At 35.7% G+C, this 17,040-nt stretch overlaps 1 protein-coding gene across 2 annotated transcripts in view; it reads right to left on the bottom strand.

Annotated features, from left to right (window-relative positions):
• Nucleotides 1-2,113: 2,113 nt before the first annotated feature.
• The window catches only part of MIGA1 (mitoguardin 1), an 81,585-nt gene continuing 66,658 nt past the window's right edge, over nt 2,114-17,040 (bottom strand). For both annotated transcript variants that reach the window (XM_012787437.3, XM_012787428.2), the window contains exons 9-16: nt 15,521-15,639; nt 15,193-15,265; nt 14,444-14,530; nt 13,194-13,292; nt 11,923-12,057; nt 10,222-10,275; nt 5,193-5,309; nt 2,114-3,163 (exon numbers count right to left, since the gene is read on the bottom strand). In XM_012787437.3, coding sequence (XP_012642891.1) covers nt 2,945-3,163; nt 5,193-5,309; nt 10,222-10,275; nt 11,923-12,057; nt 13,194-13,292; nt 14,444-14,530; nt 15,193-15,265; nt 15,521-15,639 — 903 coding nt within the window. In that variant the 3' untranslated portion in view covers nt 2,114-2,944. The remainder of the gene's footprint in view (nt 3,164-5,192; nt 5,310-10,221; nt 10,276-11,922; nt 12,058-13,193; nt 13,293-14,443; nt 14,531-15,192; nt 15,266-15,520; nt 15,640-17,040) is intronic.

Genomic DNA, 17,040 nt, shown 5'->3' with positions numbered 1-17,040 from the left:
ACCCTAACTTATTAACCTTTTAGTTGAATAAAAATACAGAGAAAACAAAATACAAAAAAGAAATACCAAATATAAATCACCTGAACATTTATCTTTTTTCTTCCAGAAAGGAGGAAAAAAGCCATTTTCTCAGGACTAATTCAAGACCCTCTTTTAACTTACATATGGAAATGGATGGTAGGGCTCATGGTAGCAATGGCAATTTTATGATAATACTACCATTAGTAAGTGTTCAACAGGGTTTTACCCTAAAAGCCTCTAAATTAGTTTAATCATTTTTTATTTTTTAAAACATTGCTTTTGCTGTTTAACCCAATTTTAAGGCAAATGGAAACTGGTATATATGTCTTAAATACCCTTCTGCAGTCAGAAATGCTCTTTTTTGGAAGATGTTTCCTTTAAAAGTTCAAGTTTCTTCTCTTACAAGAGAGGTTTTTCCTATACTTATTGCCCTGCAATTCAATTTGGTCACTCTTCTCCCTTTTGTGAAAGGCCACAAAGAAAGCATCTTGCTAAAGTAATAGCTATCGAACAGACCCAAAATTAATCAAACTAAAGCACTAAATTTACAAGCCAACCTTCTCAATATGAACAACTTTTTTGAAAAAAGATGAAATGTAAAAGAGAAAAAAAGATACCTTCTAGAAAGTCATTCATCATATCGGATAAAATAAATTCCCTAGAGTTATCATATGTTATAGCAGCATTATTAAATAGTGCAATTCTTCAAAATTGATTTCAAACAATAGCCCCCTCAAAAAAGTAATTAAGTTTACTTATAGCTTTGCCTATAAAACCACAGCTTAAAACATTTAGCCTTCAAATGGGTAAATTAATATAAGCAATAACTGTCTTCCCTGCATGGTAATGGGAAGTAGTATGCATGCACACATGGGTATGTGTGTGCTTCATTCAAGGCCAGTGATACCTCAACAACAGTGGAAAAACTCATAATATTAAATTAAAAGTAAAACAATATAGAATGGAATTTTTAGTTTTTATACATCTAATCATATTGCTCCATCAATAATAAGAATTATGGCTAGGTAACTATTAAATTAAGACTCTATGTAAGAAAAGTCAAGGAGCTACATACTCAAAAGCAGTTATAGCAATATTTTGTATGTTTAATGCTATAACCTACACAGTACATGCAAAACAGCATAAAGATTCTGAATTTCCTATTTTATAATTAATTTACATAAAGGTGGCACAAACATAAATTTAATATCTTAAAAGATTATGGTTTTTTTTTCACACTTCATTTTCTATTCATTAATCAGAAACTAGGCACTTTAATCTAAAAATGCACTTGTAAAAAATGCATTTTAGGTCCATCTGTGTAACTCACTCCTAAAATGAATAAAGCATACTTTAGAAGCAAAATCAACAAATCTAACCATTGACATACCCAATCAGCCACTCCAAATAAGTGGTTTATGGATTCAGGAACAAAATTAATGCAACTCTGAAAGTATATTATACTCTATAGAAAAGCCTTACTCATAACAACCACCCATTTGTTCACGTATTTATCATAACAGACTATTTTATTAAAAATATTTTTGTTGTATATTCAGAGGAAGAAAAAAAACCCTTCTGCAAAACCTCACTAAGATTCAAAGTATAAATATTTTTAAAATATGAGAATATGACAAATTCTTAGTATGCTGAGTTCTCTGGGGGAAGAACTAAAAGCCAGTTTTGTAAAAGGAGAAATTATTTTACTGTACCAAGTTTAATACCTTCAGATGTTGGAAGAAAGTCTCAAAATTACACATAAGATGGCTCACGCCTGTAATCCTAGCTCTTGGGAGGCCGAGGCGGGCGGATTGCTCAAGGTCAGGAGTTCAAAACCAGCCTGAGCAAGAGCGAGACCCCGTCTCTACTATAAATAGAAAGAAATTAATTGGCCAACTGATATATATAGAAAAAATTAGCCGGGCATGGTGGCGCATGCCTGTAGTCCCAGCTACCCGGGAGGCTGAGGCAGAAGGATCACTTGAGCCCAGGAGTTTGAGGTTGCTGTGAGCTAGGCTGACGCCACGGCACTCACTCTAGCCTGGACAACAAAGTGAGACTCTGTCTCAAAAAAAAAAAAAAAAAAAAAATTACACATAAGAAAGGTAAATTCTTAAATGCTTTTCTTAGTTAATAAATGTTATCTTTTAAATCAGTATTCATTCAAGGGAAAAAATGCTCTACTTTATCAAAAGATAAAAGAAAGTTCTTCAGTCTCTCTATTGTAACTTATAGGACCAACATTAATATATTTTGGAAACTATAGTTATTATAATATAAAGTTATAAACTGTAAACTTCTCAATGTCAATTCATTTAAATGTTTTGTAACAATATTCAGTGATTACAATGTCTTTGATTCAAATACATAAGCAAATGCACAAGCAATAATGTAAGCAGTACATATTAAACACCATTACTGCCCGAAACTTGATAAACAAGTGAATAACTTTGTAATTAAAAATATATTTTCAGGCAAAGTTAAATATGTTGACAGTAGCAGTAATATATTCTTGCATGTGTGGACCACAAAGGTCTTGGCTAAAGTGTGTATTTTCAAGGTGCAAAGAATAAAAACGGCTTTTGAGACTGACAGTGAACATTTCGGACAGCTTCAAGACAACAAATCAATTCACTCCCAAGTACTGGGTTCAATTCAAGCAATATTCCTGTAAAATCACAACATTTCACGAATTAAATTATTACCTACAGATTGTAAAAAGCCACTCTGGATACACCACACAGGGATTCAAAGACAGACTAACTTCTGTATAAGTACAGTACAGTCACTAATTTTTTACTAGATTTTTTTTTCCTGAGTCCACACCCACCAATTCTGTTGATTTTGTAATATATACAAAATCAATAGTTACCTTAAAATTTTTATTTCATAGCACACTCAAATTGTATGATTTTCTCCATACTTATTGCACTTTGGCTTCCAACAGCCCACTGGACATAACATGACCATGACTGCTTATACAACTACTTGTATGCCTCAGGGCATCTGCTCCAAGATAGGCCATTAAAAGTTCAGTGCGGCGCCTGAGTAACTGCATGAGGTCTTCAGCCAAAGTCTCTATACTTGAATAGCGAACCTTCTCGAAGTCAAAAATGTCTTTGAGAAAGAAAAGAACTTGATTCTGGAAAATGAACACAAAGCAAATTGGCATTTATTAGACCAAAATTATATTAAATCTGATGAGTTACTAATATTGCAAAAAGCACTGAATCAGGAGTCAGAAGACCTGAGTTCCAGTGCATTTTATGCCTCATTGGAAAAGAGACTATGAATATAAATGATTTAATCTTTTGGAGGTCTCACTTTCTTTTTCTGTAAAATAAAGAGATAAAACCACCCATCCTACTTACTACTTGGGGCTGATGTGATGGTTAAAAAAGATAATGTTATGGTAAGTGCCTGTAAACCCCAAAGCACTGTATAAATGTAAGGAGCTATTTTTAATCCTCTCCCTTCAATGTTACCTCTAAGAACTGGTTCTACTTTAAGGTAGAGGAATAAACTATTTCAATAATTATAAATTATAATTTTTAAATGTATACTTTCCTGTACAAATACAACCTTAAGGCACATGTAAAATAAAAATAATTTCAGATCTTAAAACAATGGAAGATCCTGAAGGATATTTCATTTCAATAAGTTAATACTTACACTGAATCCCATTTTGAGCAAGTTGTATACTACTAAGTATTAAGTCTCAGCTATTAAATCTTCAGAATGGAAAAAAAGTAATTCCAAAGAGTAAAAGACTGACATCTAATGTCTATCCTCCAGAAACCAAATGTTAAAAAGTACTAAGAAGGCATACTTCACTGATTCACTAGATTTTATATATGGAAGGGTCAATTAGCAATTAGCAATCAACCTGCCAAGCCCCCTCACTGTACATATGAAGAAATGGAAGATCAAAGAATGATTGGCCCTGAGTAAGAATATTCACTAATGAAAGACTTAATTTTCAGCCTCAGTTTTTTCCACTAAAACACCCTTACATTTGGGTGGTCAAGGATACTAGTCAGGGCCGGGTGCGGTGGCTCACGCCTGTAATCCTAGCGCTCTGGGAGGCGGAGGCAGGCGGATTGCTGGAGGTCAGGAGTTCGAAACCAGCTTGAGCAACAGCGAGACCCCGTCTCTACTATAAATAGAAAGAAATTAATTGGCCAACTAAGATATATATAGAAAAAAATTAGCCAGGCATGGTGGCTCATGCCTGTAGTCCTAGCTACTCAGGAGGCTGAGGCAGTAGGATTGCTTGAGCCCAGGAGTTTGAAGTTGCTGTGAGCTAGGCTGACACAATGGCACTCACTCTAGCCTGGGCAACAAAGTGAGACTCTGTCTCAAAAAAAAAGAAAAAAAAGGATAATAGTCAAAAATCAGTGAGTTCTGAATGATACTAAAATATATATTTCCTAAACCATTTATACAAATATTAATACATTAACAGCACATAAATATAAAAATATAATTTTTATAATTAATGCTATACTAAACATACAAACTTTCAAACATTCAAAACTTTCAAATTCATACTTAATTGTGTTTACTTTTATTTATTCCTTGAAATTCAGCCTGAACTCAACTATTAAATAGAGAGATTTTTCTGGGCACTTTGCCAGCCAGAAAATTCTGCAATGAGCTGTAATTTGTGTTTTGGCAAACTTAAACTGCTGACACTGGGACACAACTTTAAACTCCCATGCTATTTCTCACAACTTGGATTTTATAATTCATGTTATCTTTAACCAGAATGTTATTCTATATTACCATATGTGCAATACAGATATTGTTTTTTTTTTAATTGTAAAGTGTCCAGAAATGAAGAACAAACCAATTACACCAGTTCGATTGTAACGTGGCAATACCATACAAGACCATGTATCCACTGCATAAGGAATTGATATGGTCAATGGGACTTGTTGCATCTAACCCAGAATAAAGCACCAAATCTATAAAAACTGGTTCACTATAATAACAGTGGTATTATAAAATGCCACTAATATAATACTGGCATTTAAACACTGAATTTAGATGACTTTTATAACTTTACTTTTAAATAATATTCTTCCATTAATACAAAAGCAAAAACGAATAAAACCTTACCTGCTTTTTGATTTAGGAAAAAAAAGAAATGATTCAATGACTGAACATACCTTAAAGAAGCAACATAAATCATAGAGAGAATTTCTAGGACCCAGAAAGCCCCAGGCTAGGACTGGGCTGATGTGTTCACAAATGGCATAAAAATGGGCAAAAAATCCATCTGGGATCTGTTGGGAAGTAAAGGAGAATCAAGTTACTTTTACCTTCTTGTTTTGGCTTTCTCAAGTAGAGAAACTGCAATTACTATCCATTATATGACCAGCTCTTTTTGAGGGCAGACCAAGGGTTAACAAAGTTAATAAACTGCAAATAACTTTTAGAATCATAGAATATTTTATGTAGATTTCATATCCTAGCAAATAGTTTCAGTGCTGAGAAACACTATTTCTCTTAAAAGGCATTTTCACCTCATAAGAATACTTCATTAAAAAAAGCAATAGGCCGGGCGCTGTGGCTCACGCCTGTAATCCTAGCTCTTGGGAGGCCGAGGCGGGCGGATTGCTCAAGGTCAGGAAGTTCAAAACCAGCCTGAGCAAGAGCGAGACCCCGTCTCTACTATAAATAGAAAGAAATTAATTGGCCAACTGATATATATATAAAAAAAATTAGCCGGGCATGGTGGCGCATGCCTGTAGTCCCAGCTACTCCGGAGGCTGAGGCAGAAGGATCACTCAAGCCCAGGAGATTGAGGTTGCTGTGAGCTAGGCTAACGCCACGGCACTCACTCTAGCCTGGGCAACAAAGTGAGACTCTGTCTCAAAAAAAAAAAAAAAAAAAAAAAAGCAATCATATCGGTGTCGTAACCAAGCAATATTACGAATGCTACAGTGTTCCTTAGCCATGGAATTTTTAGGATTATTAAGAATAACATAGTTTCAGCTGTTTAAAAGCCCCACTCAATCAAATAATTGTATTAACTGGAAAAGACTAACATGATTTTAAAATGATTAAACACTAAATTATTCTTACTAGAATCCTAACCTTTAGTTAGGAACCTGATATTATTTAATCATTTAATTGTGTAATTGCCTCTTCTTGTGAAATATGAGTGCAGATAGTTGTGTTTATTAATAACTTTCTAAATTTCCCTTGTTAAATAACACCCACTGGGATTTGTTATACAGACTAGGGAAAACTATGCCTTAAAATTCTGTCTCTTGGAGGAATTAGTTCCTTTTCTACAGTCTCCAACAGAACCTTCCAAACCTCAATTTAAAAAACATAAGGCCAGGTGTGGTGGCTCACACCTGTAATCCTGGCACTCTGGGAGGCCGAGGCGGGAGGATTGCTCGAGGTCAGGAGTTCGAAACCAGCCTGAGCAAGAGCAAGACCCTGTCCCTACTATAAATAGAAAGAAATTAATTGGCCAACTCATATATATAGAAAAAATTAGCTGGGCATGGTGGTGCATGCCTGTAGTCCCAGCTACTTGGGAGGCTGAGGCAGTAGGATTGCTTGAGCCCAGGAGTTTGAGGTTGTCGTGAGCTAGGCTGACGCCACAGCACTCACTCTAGCCTGGGCAACAAAGTGAGACTCTGTCTCAAAAAAATATAATAATAATAATAAAAATCATAAGATGGCTAGGAACAGTGGCTCATGCCTATAATTCCAGCACTTTGGGAGGTTGAGGTGGGAGGATTGCTTGAGGCTAAGAGTTTGAGACCAACCTGGACAACATAGCAAGATCCCATCTCTACAAAAAAAATTTTTTTAAATAAAATAGCAGTTACTATTTAATGAGTACCCATTATATACCAGACAATGTGCTAGGTTCTATTTAATTTACTAAAACATTCCTCCAAAAGTATGTTATGTTAACATCATTTTATACACGTAAAAAATGATACTTGAAAGGGGTTAAATAACCTGCCCTAAATCACACATAGCTAGTTAGTGAAAGCCAAAAAGTTATCAGGGATATACTGAAGATATTCTACTGTAAGATATGTTCTACATACATTAAAATTCTAAGCCGAGTGCAGTGGCTTATGCCTGTAATCCCAGAGATTCAGGAGGCTGAGACAGGTAGATTGCTTGAGGTCAGGAGTTTGAGACCAGCCTAGACAACACAGTGAGACCTTGTCTCTTAAAAAAAAAAAAAAAAAAAAAAAAATAGCCAGGCCTGGTGATGCACACCTGTAATCCCAGCTTTTGGGGAGGCTAAGGTAGAAGGATCTCTTGAGCCCAGGAGTTTGAGACTACAGTGAGCTATGATTGTATCACTGTACTCCAGCCTGGGTGACAAAGCATGACCCTGTCTCTAAAAAGTAAATTAAAACTTAAAAAGTATTAAAATTCTAAATCCCATACAGACTCAAAGTGTATCAGGAGTTCAGAGAAGTAGGAAGTTAGTATGAACTGAAGTAGAAGGACATACTTCAGCTAGGAATACTGTAATCAACTGTAGGTAAGATTTATTTAAGTACAGAGGGAGTCTGGCATTCCAGGTATAGGAAATAGTTCCCCAGTAGGTGAGACATCTGTATCTGTAGATACAAAAAGAAAACTACTAGAGGCCGGGCACGGTGGCTCACGTCTGTAATCCTAGCACTCTGGGAGGCCGAGGCAGGCGGATCGTTCAAGGTCAGGAGTTCAAGACAAAAAGAAAACTAGACTAAAGCACATTTTATATTCTAAGAAATAGGAAATAAAGTTAAATATATCATTAGTAACAATTCTTTCATCCTTATATTAATAGCAGTCCTGTAAAGTAGGCATTAACTCCATTTCACAAAGGGGAAAACTAAAGGTCAAGTGATGGTCAGTACCATGTTTCCCCCAAAATAGGACCTACCCATAAAATAAGCCCTAGCAGGATTTCTAAGCATTTGGGCAATATAAGCCCTACCCCGAAAATAAGACCTAGTGATGGCTACACAGTGTATCTGCACAACCCATGCATTTTGTTGCAGAGCGGTAAAGAAGACAAGCAGCCCTTCTCATCTGCTCCATGAAAGCTCTATTGCTAGACATGAGAGATTGGGGCCAATGGTTCTAAAGGAAACAGAGTTGCAAGAAATTCAGGATAGAATTCGGTGTTTGGAGAGTTATGATGATGTTCCAGAAGACGACGACTTAATTATATTTGAATAAATGTAGATTGTTGTACCGTACTTAAAAAAACATAACATATCCCCTAAAAATAAGCCCTAGGGTGTCTTCTTGAGGTAAAATAAATACAAGACCCTGTCTTATTTTTAGGGAAACATGGTAACTTGCTATGATCATGCTAGCTAGTGTAAGAATCAAATCCAAGTCTACAAGTCTGTTCTCAGGTTCTAAACCAGTTCTCAAACATTAGAGTTTATAATCATCATTAAGGAACTTGTTTAAAATATAGGGTCTCCAGAATCATTTGTAAATAAGAATTATTCAAATATAAGACTTCCTTCCCTTCCCTCCCTTCCCTTCCCTCCCTTCCCTCCCTCCCTTCCTCCCGTCCGTCCGTCCTTCCTTCCTTCCTTCCTTCCTTCCGTCCTTCCTTCCGTCCTTCCTTCCTTCCGTCCGTCCTTCCGTCCGTCCTTCCGTCCTTCATTTTTTTTTTTTTTCAGACAGAATCTCACTGTTACCCAGGCTACAGTGCTGTGGCATCAGCCTAGCTCACAGCAACCTCAAACTCCTGGGCTCAAGCAATCCTTCTGCCTCAGCCTCCTGAGTAGCTGGGACTACAGGCATGCACCACCATGCTCGGCTAATTTTTTCTATATATTTTTAGTTGGCCAATTAATTTCTTTCTATTTTATTCTTTTAATAGAGACAGGGTCAGGGTCTTGCTCTTGCTCAGGCTGGTTTCGAACTCCAGACCTTGAGCAATCTTCCAGCCTCAGCCTTTCAGAGTGCTAGGATTACAGGCGTGAGCCACCACGCTCAGCCTGTAATTATTTCTAATAGCGCTTTCTGAAAATGCTATGAGGACTATAATTTAGAATCAATGTACTTGCTAAAACTGTCTCAAAGTTATAAGTATCAGATTAAAAAATATGAGTATGATAAAACACTATAGGTCCTTGGACAAATAATAATAATAATGTAGTAATAGCCAACACTTGCACAATGCACTATGCCAAACCATGTTCTAAGCACTTTACACTGAATCTTCAAAAAACCTTATGAAGTGGATACTATTTCTATACTTTTTTTTTTTTTTTTTTTTTTTTTTTTTTTGAGACAGAGTCTCGCTTTCTTGCCTAGGCTAGAGTGAGTGCCATGGCGTCAGCCTAGCTCACAGCAACCTCAAACTCCTGGGCTCAAGCAATCCTCCTGCCTCAGCCTCCCGAGTAGCTGGGACTACAGGCACGAGCCACCATGCCCGGCTGATTTTTATATTATATATATTAGTTGGCCAATTAATTTCTTTCTATTTTTATGGTAGAGACGGGGTCTCGCTCAGGCTGGTTTTGAACTCCTGACCTTGAGCAATCCGCCCGCCTCGGCCTCCCAGAGTGCTAGGATTACAGGCGTGAGCCACCGCGCCCGGCCTTATACTTTTTTTAAGAGATGAGAAAACAGGCATAGAGAGCAACTTGCCCAAGGTCACATAGCTAGTAATGGCATTTGACCCAGGCGGTGTCACTTCAGAGTCCAGGCTCTTTAACACTAGGAGCATATGGATGAGATGGGTTACAGGGTGTGGAGCATGGAAAAAGAATATAAACTTTGATACTGTTTTTGGTAGGGGCTTGAACTGAATTAAAACAGCTATTAGAATCAAATCTTTATTTCTCAGTTGGTTTACATAAAGTGGAATATACCATTATTAAAGAACTTTTAAAAATATTAATATCATTAAGAGAAAAGACAAAAAATCTATCAGAGCTGTTTCCAACCCTAAACCCTTTCACACTTAGTTAAAACACCATGCATACCTCAATACTTGCTATACTGAACTACTTAGAATATTAAGGAAGAGGGAGAAGCCATTTTAAAAGAAGCCAACCCACTACCAATTAGTCACTCATCTAGCTTGAGGGACAGTCCCTCTTATCAGCTGCCATCCCCACATGAGAACTGACTCAGAGGTTTTCCTGACAGGATCCTCACATTATTTAACACAGGAGTCCAGGGCATAAAAAATTTTACCTTCATCTGTTGTCTTTTCTGTTTCAGCACTGACCAACAACTTGAAGCTACAGCCTACATATATGCAGGGGAGAAAAACAAGATTTAAATTTACAGCTACATAAATGTTTCCATTTAAAAAACAGTGGTTTTTATTAGAAATTCAAAGTTTAGGGGTCTAAAAAGTTTAAAACATTAACTACTAATAAAAACTAGTCTAGGCTCCTTAAAAGTTATTTCATTTTTATAAATTTTAAAATTAAATACAAAGCCACTGAAGGAAAAAGGTTGAACTCTGCTACCAAGCAGCTTGATAATTAAAATTCAGTTCTCAGAGTTCTTAAATTCTGTTCCCAACGTAAAAAAGTGAAAATATGTATACATATATATAGATGCACAAATAAATGTTCTAATGTGTAATAATAAAGACAAAGTAATATTTTTTTCCTTCAAGGATAGTACTGCTGGAATATTTGTGGGTAGAGCTAAAAATTTTATTCAAATGAAAAACTAAGATATATAATCATGACAAGACAAAAACACCCAGCAGATCCTGAAGAAATCTGACCCTGCTCTGGCATGACCCAACTTTGATGAATGTCACTTTACCAAATCAATTACAGAAATGAATAACATGTTTGGACCACAGGGAGGAATATTAAAAAAAAAAAGAACATGTACTTTTTATAATTCAAACATACTTAATTGAGGAAAAGGTGGATGTATTAAAAATGCTTTAAAATTTAATATCAAGGCCGGGCGCTGTGGCTCACGCCTGTAATCCTAGCTCTTGGGAGGCCGAGGCGGGCGGATTGCTCAAGGTCAGGAGTTCGAAACCAGCCTGAGCAAGAGCGAGACCCCGTCTCTACTATAAATAGAAAGAAATTAATTGGCCAACCGATATATATATAAAAAATTAGCCGGGCATGGTGGCGCATGCCTGTAGTCCCAGCTACCCGGGAGGCTGAGGCAGAAGGATCACTTGAGCCCAGGAGTTTGAGGTTGCTGTGAGCTAGGCTGACGCCACGGCACTCACTCTAGCCTGGGCAACAAAGCGAGACTCTGTCTCAAAAAAAAAAAAAAAAAAAAAAAAAAAATTTAATATCAAGAAATTCCAAAATAATTGTGAATTGCCATTTGGAACATTTTTTTAAAGGCATTCAAACTTCATCATCAAACATGATATCCACCCCGCCTTCCTTCCAGGTACACATTTAAATCCCAACAAAAACAAATTTCAAACAGAGATTTGAGTCAAAAAATAACAGAAACTGAAAACATTCAAAATACAGAATATAGTTTAATCTTTTTTTATTTCTGCACGTGCCTAATTTTCTCTCCTAAGTTTTGAGAGAATTTGAGAAAATGAATCTCCATATTTTCCTATGAAAGATATATAGTCGCTTTTTAAAAACTATAACTGCTATATTTCAGTTTAACCATTCAGCCATTTCAGTTATAGGCAATATTTTGTTAGGCCTGAACTAGTCTGAAGCCCAAGTTTCTTTAGAGACCTGGAGAAAAACAGGTCAAGGCTGGGACTGGTTGACGGGCCAAGAAAGAGAATTTCGTCTGAAGGTGTCACCCCAATACCAAAGGCTGAGCTCAGCTTCCACACTAGTCATCTCACAAGGAGGTGTGTATGTAAATCTTATTGATCTTCCCAGTTTGACCATTTTAAAATCATAGTTAAATGGCTAAGAAAGGTAAACCATCACTTACTGTTTCTTTGAAGGAAGAGTTTAGCCATCGATTATTTACTACATTCTGTATGGATGTGGGTGGGTTTTCTAAATCTTCAAAGGAATCCATTAATATAAAATCCAGAACAACATCATAAAAGTTTAGATTTTTCACCTGCATTAAATTATGAGTTAAAACAGAAATTATTACATAGAGCTGAAATAAAATCTGACCCAAGGGGTTCATACTTTATAATAACAGGGTTTTTTCTTTTTAGTTGAATCAGATTATTAAAAAAATATCAAAAAAAGAGCCGGGCATGGTGTGCTGGGAATTATCTGTTTTGAGGTGTTGCTACTCCTAGACCCTCTTAGTAAATAGAGCTAGGAAGTATACATATGTTTCTGTACACATAAACCTCTATATTTGTTTTTATTTTATTTTATTTTATTTTATTTTTTTTTGAGACAGAGTCTCGCTTTCTTGCCTAGACTAGAGTGAGTGCCGTGGCGTCAGCCTAGCTCACAGCAACCTCAAACTCCTGGGCTCAAGCGATCCTGCTGCCTCAGCCTCCCGAGTAGCTGGGACTACAGGCACGAGCCACCATGCCCGGCTGATTTTTATATTATATATATATTAGTTGGCCAATTAATTTCTTTCTATTTTTATGGTAGAGACGGGGTCTCGCTCAGGCTGGTTTTGAACTCCTGACCTTGAGCAATCCGCCAGCCTCGGCCTCCCAGAGTGCTAGGATTACAGGCGTGAGCCACCGCGCCCGGCCATATATTTGTTTTTATACCTATAATATATTATAAACTATGAATTTACACTGACAGCTCCAATTCCAATCCTAGCTTTTTATACCTTCCTTCTCTGACAGTGAAAATTTGGCTCTGATTTTTCTCGGTATATTGATTTATTACATCCTGTATACGTAGCCAATCCTCCACCCCCACCAAGCTGCCCCTGTTGTCTCATCCTAAACTGTCCCTGTATAGGCCACCATTACTCTTCTGCTGGGGCCTTGCCAATTGACCTTTGGATAGAAGGAAGGAAAGAAGGGAAGGAGGGAGACAAGCAAGGAAAGGAAGGCTTTTTAAAAGACAATTACTTAAAATTGTTGCCTTAATGTATAAAAAGTGTGGCTGCTATTGTGTTTGACTCTGTGAGAAGAATGATGTTGCCCTACCACCAAACAATTGGCTTTATTGTCATTTAACAAGGACAAGGAAACGGTGGCCTCAACTCACAAACATTACATGCAAATAGCCAACTAAGAAGACTAAATAATATAAAAAATTTGAATTTACCCCTCTAGCAGCAAGTTCCATTTCAGTACTATCCCAGTGATCAGTCTGCTCTAAAAAATAGATCATTTCATCAAAAACATCTTCAAACTTCTTTGGATTCTGCAGAAGAAAACACATTTTAATTCTAAACTCAACCTTATAACAAGGCTAAAGCCTACAAAGTAAATAAGTTACTCTTCAAGTAAGTTTGTCAGATCTTAATTCTATTAACTGAACTAAAATACATTTTTAAGGTATGCCAAATTTATTTGGTCTATTTTGTTCCAATAGTTTGCAGAAGCTAAGACTAAGAATGTTAGTGAGCTGTACAATCAAACTACTCACTACTCAAATATGTATGCCTGTTTAGGTCAGTCCTTAAAATAAAAACTTGGTTTTAACAGACATTATGTGATGCTTTTATTACAGTTCTGCTCCTTCTGGTGGAACTCTATTTCAAATCATTGGGTTTATATGTCATGCGAAGGCTGAGAAAGCAACATAAAATTTACTTTGGGAATTGCAAGTAGTTAATATGACCTTACATATACTCAACACTTTACATTTACTTACCACTTTATTAAGGTGCTTTCTCACTTATCATTTATTTAATCACAACAATCCTCTGAAATAGGGTAATATAAAATCCTATTATACAAGTGAGGAAACTGAGGTTCAAGGGGGTTGGGTCTGAAAACCAGGTATGCAAATGGGTCCATGAAGGCCTATTTTGTTTTATTTTCTCATCATCTGGACAAACCTTGCATAAAGTAAAGTGGTTCCTTAAAGTCTGAATGAAGTTCTTGTCATTGCTTCTGCCTCATTCAGATCCATGAAGGTGAGTAAGGGTAAAAGGGAGCTCAATTTATATTCCAGATTTCTGAGACCTCTATTTCCTGTAACCCTCTTCTTGAACAGGATTGAGGAGGTATTATTAATAGTAATAATAATAGTAATAGTAATAATAGTAATAATAATCGTGCTGGTTATAGGAACAGATCTAATGATGATCCTCACCATGACATTCATAGACTTTATGGCAAACTGGAAATAATTTATGAGAAACAACTTGGTCAAAATGGTATGAACTTTATATTATACATAGAAAATAATGCAACCCAAATAGAAGTCAATGCTCTTTGGGTTATTTATTTTTAAAATGTGAACCTTCGCAACTACTCACAGAACCTTTTCTTCTAACAAATATGTACTGTATTTTCATATTCAGTTCAATAAAAATAATAAAAACCTTGCCAATAAAACAAGTTTACCTTTCGTGCTTTCACAATTAAAGCTGATAAAATTTTCCTTCCACTCTCAGCAAGGAATATCCTGTTGGCTGTTTCTGAAAGAATTACCTGAAAAAAATTCATCACCAAACAAAGAAAAGAGAGACTTATGATGAGTTTGAACGGACATTTATAGCACATCTATGCATAAATAACCCTAATCCAGTTAATGCATTGCATGTGGTACTATTTCAACAGACAGACCACAAAGACAATCCAAATTTACTAAAATAAAAAGAGCTCTTGAATCCTATAGTCCAAAAAAGATTAAAGAGGAATAAATTTGAATTTAAATTCTGTTGAACGTAGTGTTAGAAAGTCTAAAATAAATTTTATATAGCCCCAAAACATAAGAAAACAAAGATATTTTATTAAATGACCTTATTTCTTTTTAGGAAATCAATGATTTTATAATCGATCCAAATTTAATCTAGAATACACACTGAGTGATAATATGAGCTTTTATTTTAAGCAGCAATTTTTACACACCTGCAGCATCAAAATATCCTGCTTTGACAAAGTATGGCAGAGGACCTGGGAAGCCGTGGGAGAGAACGATGACACATGGACAAATGAAGGGAGGTAGTAGGGAGGAAAAATAAGCTTAGCAGACTTTATATCTGCTATTGGGAATAAGGGTAATAGGCAGCAAGGAGCTGTCCTTGTTTACATACAATGGACTCTTCAGCATGAGGGTGGGGATGAGTGGCTGGGTAAGTTAAAAAAAATACCTGAAAAGCCTGTCGAATACAGTGAAGTTTGGCAAGAAAATCACTGTCTCCTAGGCACTCCAACATTTCAGTTCTATGTAATAAACAAGGAAGACAATTGTTAAACTACATTCAAGTCAAGCCTACTACAAATTTGGACTCAAACAAGGCTTAACCTCAGGACCTTAATATAAAACACATGTCTTCTCGATACTGACAGAACATGTAAAAAAAAATTTTTTTAACTTGGACCTAAAAACATTTTTCCCTGTTCTCACAAACATTTTCAATAAATATCATACTACAACTGTAATATTCTTCATAAACATAAGTAAAACTGAAATGGTACCTCAGTACTCTTGAGTAAATTTTTCCTTCTTCCACTAAATGCATGGCTTCTTCATAAAAAGGGCAGTGACAAAGAGATTCCAGGCTGTAGGTATGCCGTACTTCTCTGTGCTCTGCAAGCTAAGGAAACAGTGGATTAAAACAGACTATACTGATAAAAAAGAAACATTATAAAAGAAATAAAATAGGATTTCACCAACATCAAAATACACTAAATTTGATTAAAGTATAAAAACCATTCAATAGCATTTTATAGCTATTGAGTTTACTTTATTTCAAAATTCAGTTGTTGAAAAGAGTAAAATTTTATAACCAGCTTAGTTCATTTTAAGTTCAATTACTTAAATTCATAGAGTGCACAGAAAAGTGATACTTTATCTTATAGTTCACTGGTGAGAATAACTAAAAAGGAAGCATTAAAAAAAAAGAGGATTTCATCATACATAGAGTACTTAAAAGTATTATAACTCATTATAGATGAAGCAAAACTTTCTACAAAAACATTGAAATAAGCTCACTTTGGCTATTCTAAGGGTTTTTTTTTCTTACATGTATCTTTGATTATAACTGAAAAACAGTCATGTGCTTCTGGTTTGCATAACAACTCTACAAATGGAATTCCAGTCTTCTGACAGTTCATTAAAAAGCAACAGTTGTAAACACTGTAGAGTAGCCAGCTAAGCAAAAACAAAACAAAATAAAACACACACCAGAAAAACTTATGGAGTGATTTTATCTTTTAATACCAGATGATCCATTTAATGACACACTGTACTTTTTGGCTTTTGTTTTTTAAAAAATAATAGTTTTGAGATACAATTCACATACCATAAAATTCATCCTCTTAGAGAACACAATGCAGTTATTTTTAGAATATTCAGAGTTGTGCAACCAGCATCACTTTCTAATTCCAGAACATTTTTATTATACCACAAGAAACACCCTCTACACATCAGTAGTCACTCCTAACTCCCTCCTTGCCCTAGTCCCTGGAAACCATTCATCTACTTGCAGTCTTTATAGAGTTTCCTACTACGAAAATTAATGTAAATGGAATCCAACAATATGTGGTCTTTTGTATTTTGGCTTCTTTTGCTTAGTGTAATGTTTTCAAGGTTCATCTATGATGTAAGTACATTATTAGCACTTCAGTCTTTTACAGCTGAATAAAATTCCATTGTATAGATATACCACATTTGTTTATCCATTCCTTAGAAACTGATAGAAATTTCGGTTGTTTCCACTTTTTGGCTATCATGAATAAGGCTGCTATGAACATTTGTGTACAAGGTTATTTTTGTTTTTCAGGTCTGACAAGGCTAATAGTGTGTACAAGTTTTGTGTAGACATGTTTTAAATTCTCTTAATATGTACCTAAGTATGTAAGGGTCAAATGGTAACTCTATATTTTACTTTTTGAGGTACTGCCAAACTGTTTTGCAAAGTGGCCACCCATTTTCCATTACCACCAGCAATGTATGGAGATTCAAATTCCTCCACATCCTCAATAACAAGTTATTG

The sequence above is a fragment of the Microcebus murinus genome, chromosome 2 (genome assembly GCF_040939455.1).
Source record: "Microcebus murinus isolate Inina chromosome 2, M.murinus_Inina_mat1.0, whole genome shotgun sequence".
In the NCBI taxonomy this organism is placed as follows: Eukaryota; Metazoa; Chordata; class Mammalia; order Primates; family Cheirogaleidae; genus Microcebus; species Microcebus murinus.
Note: the sequence above shows the minus strand (reverse complement) of the source record. Positions and strands in the feature narration are given on the sequence as shown.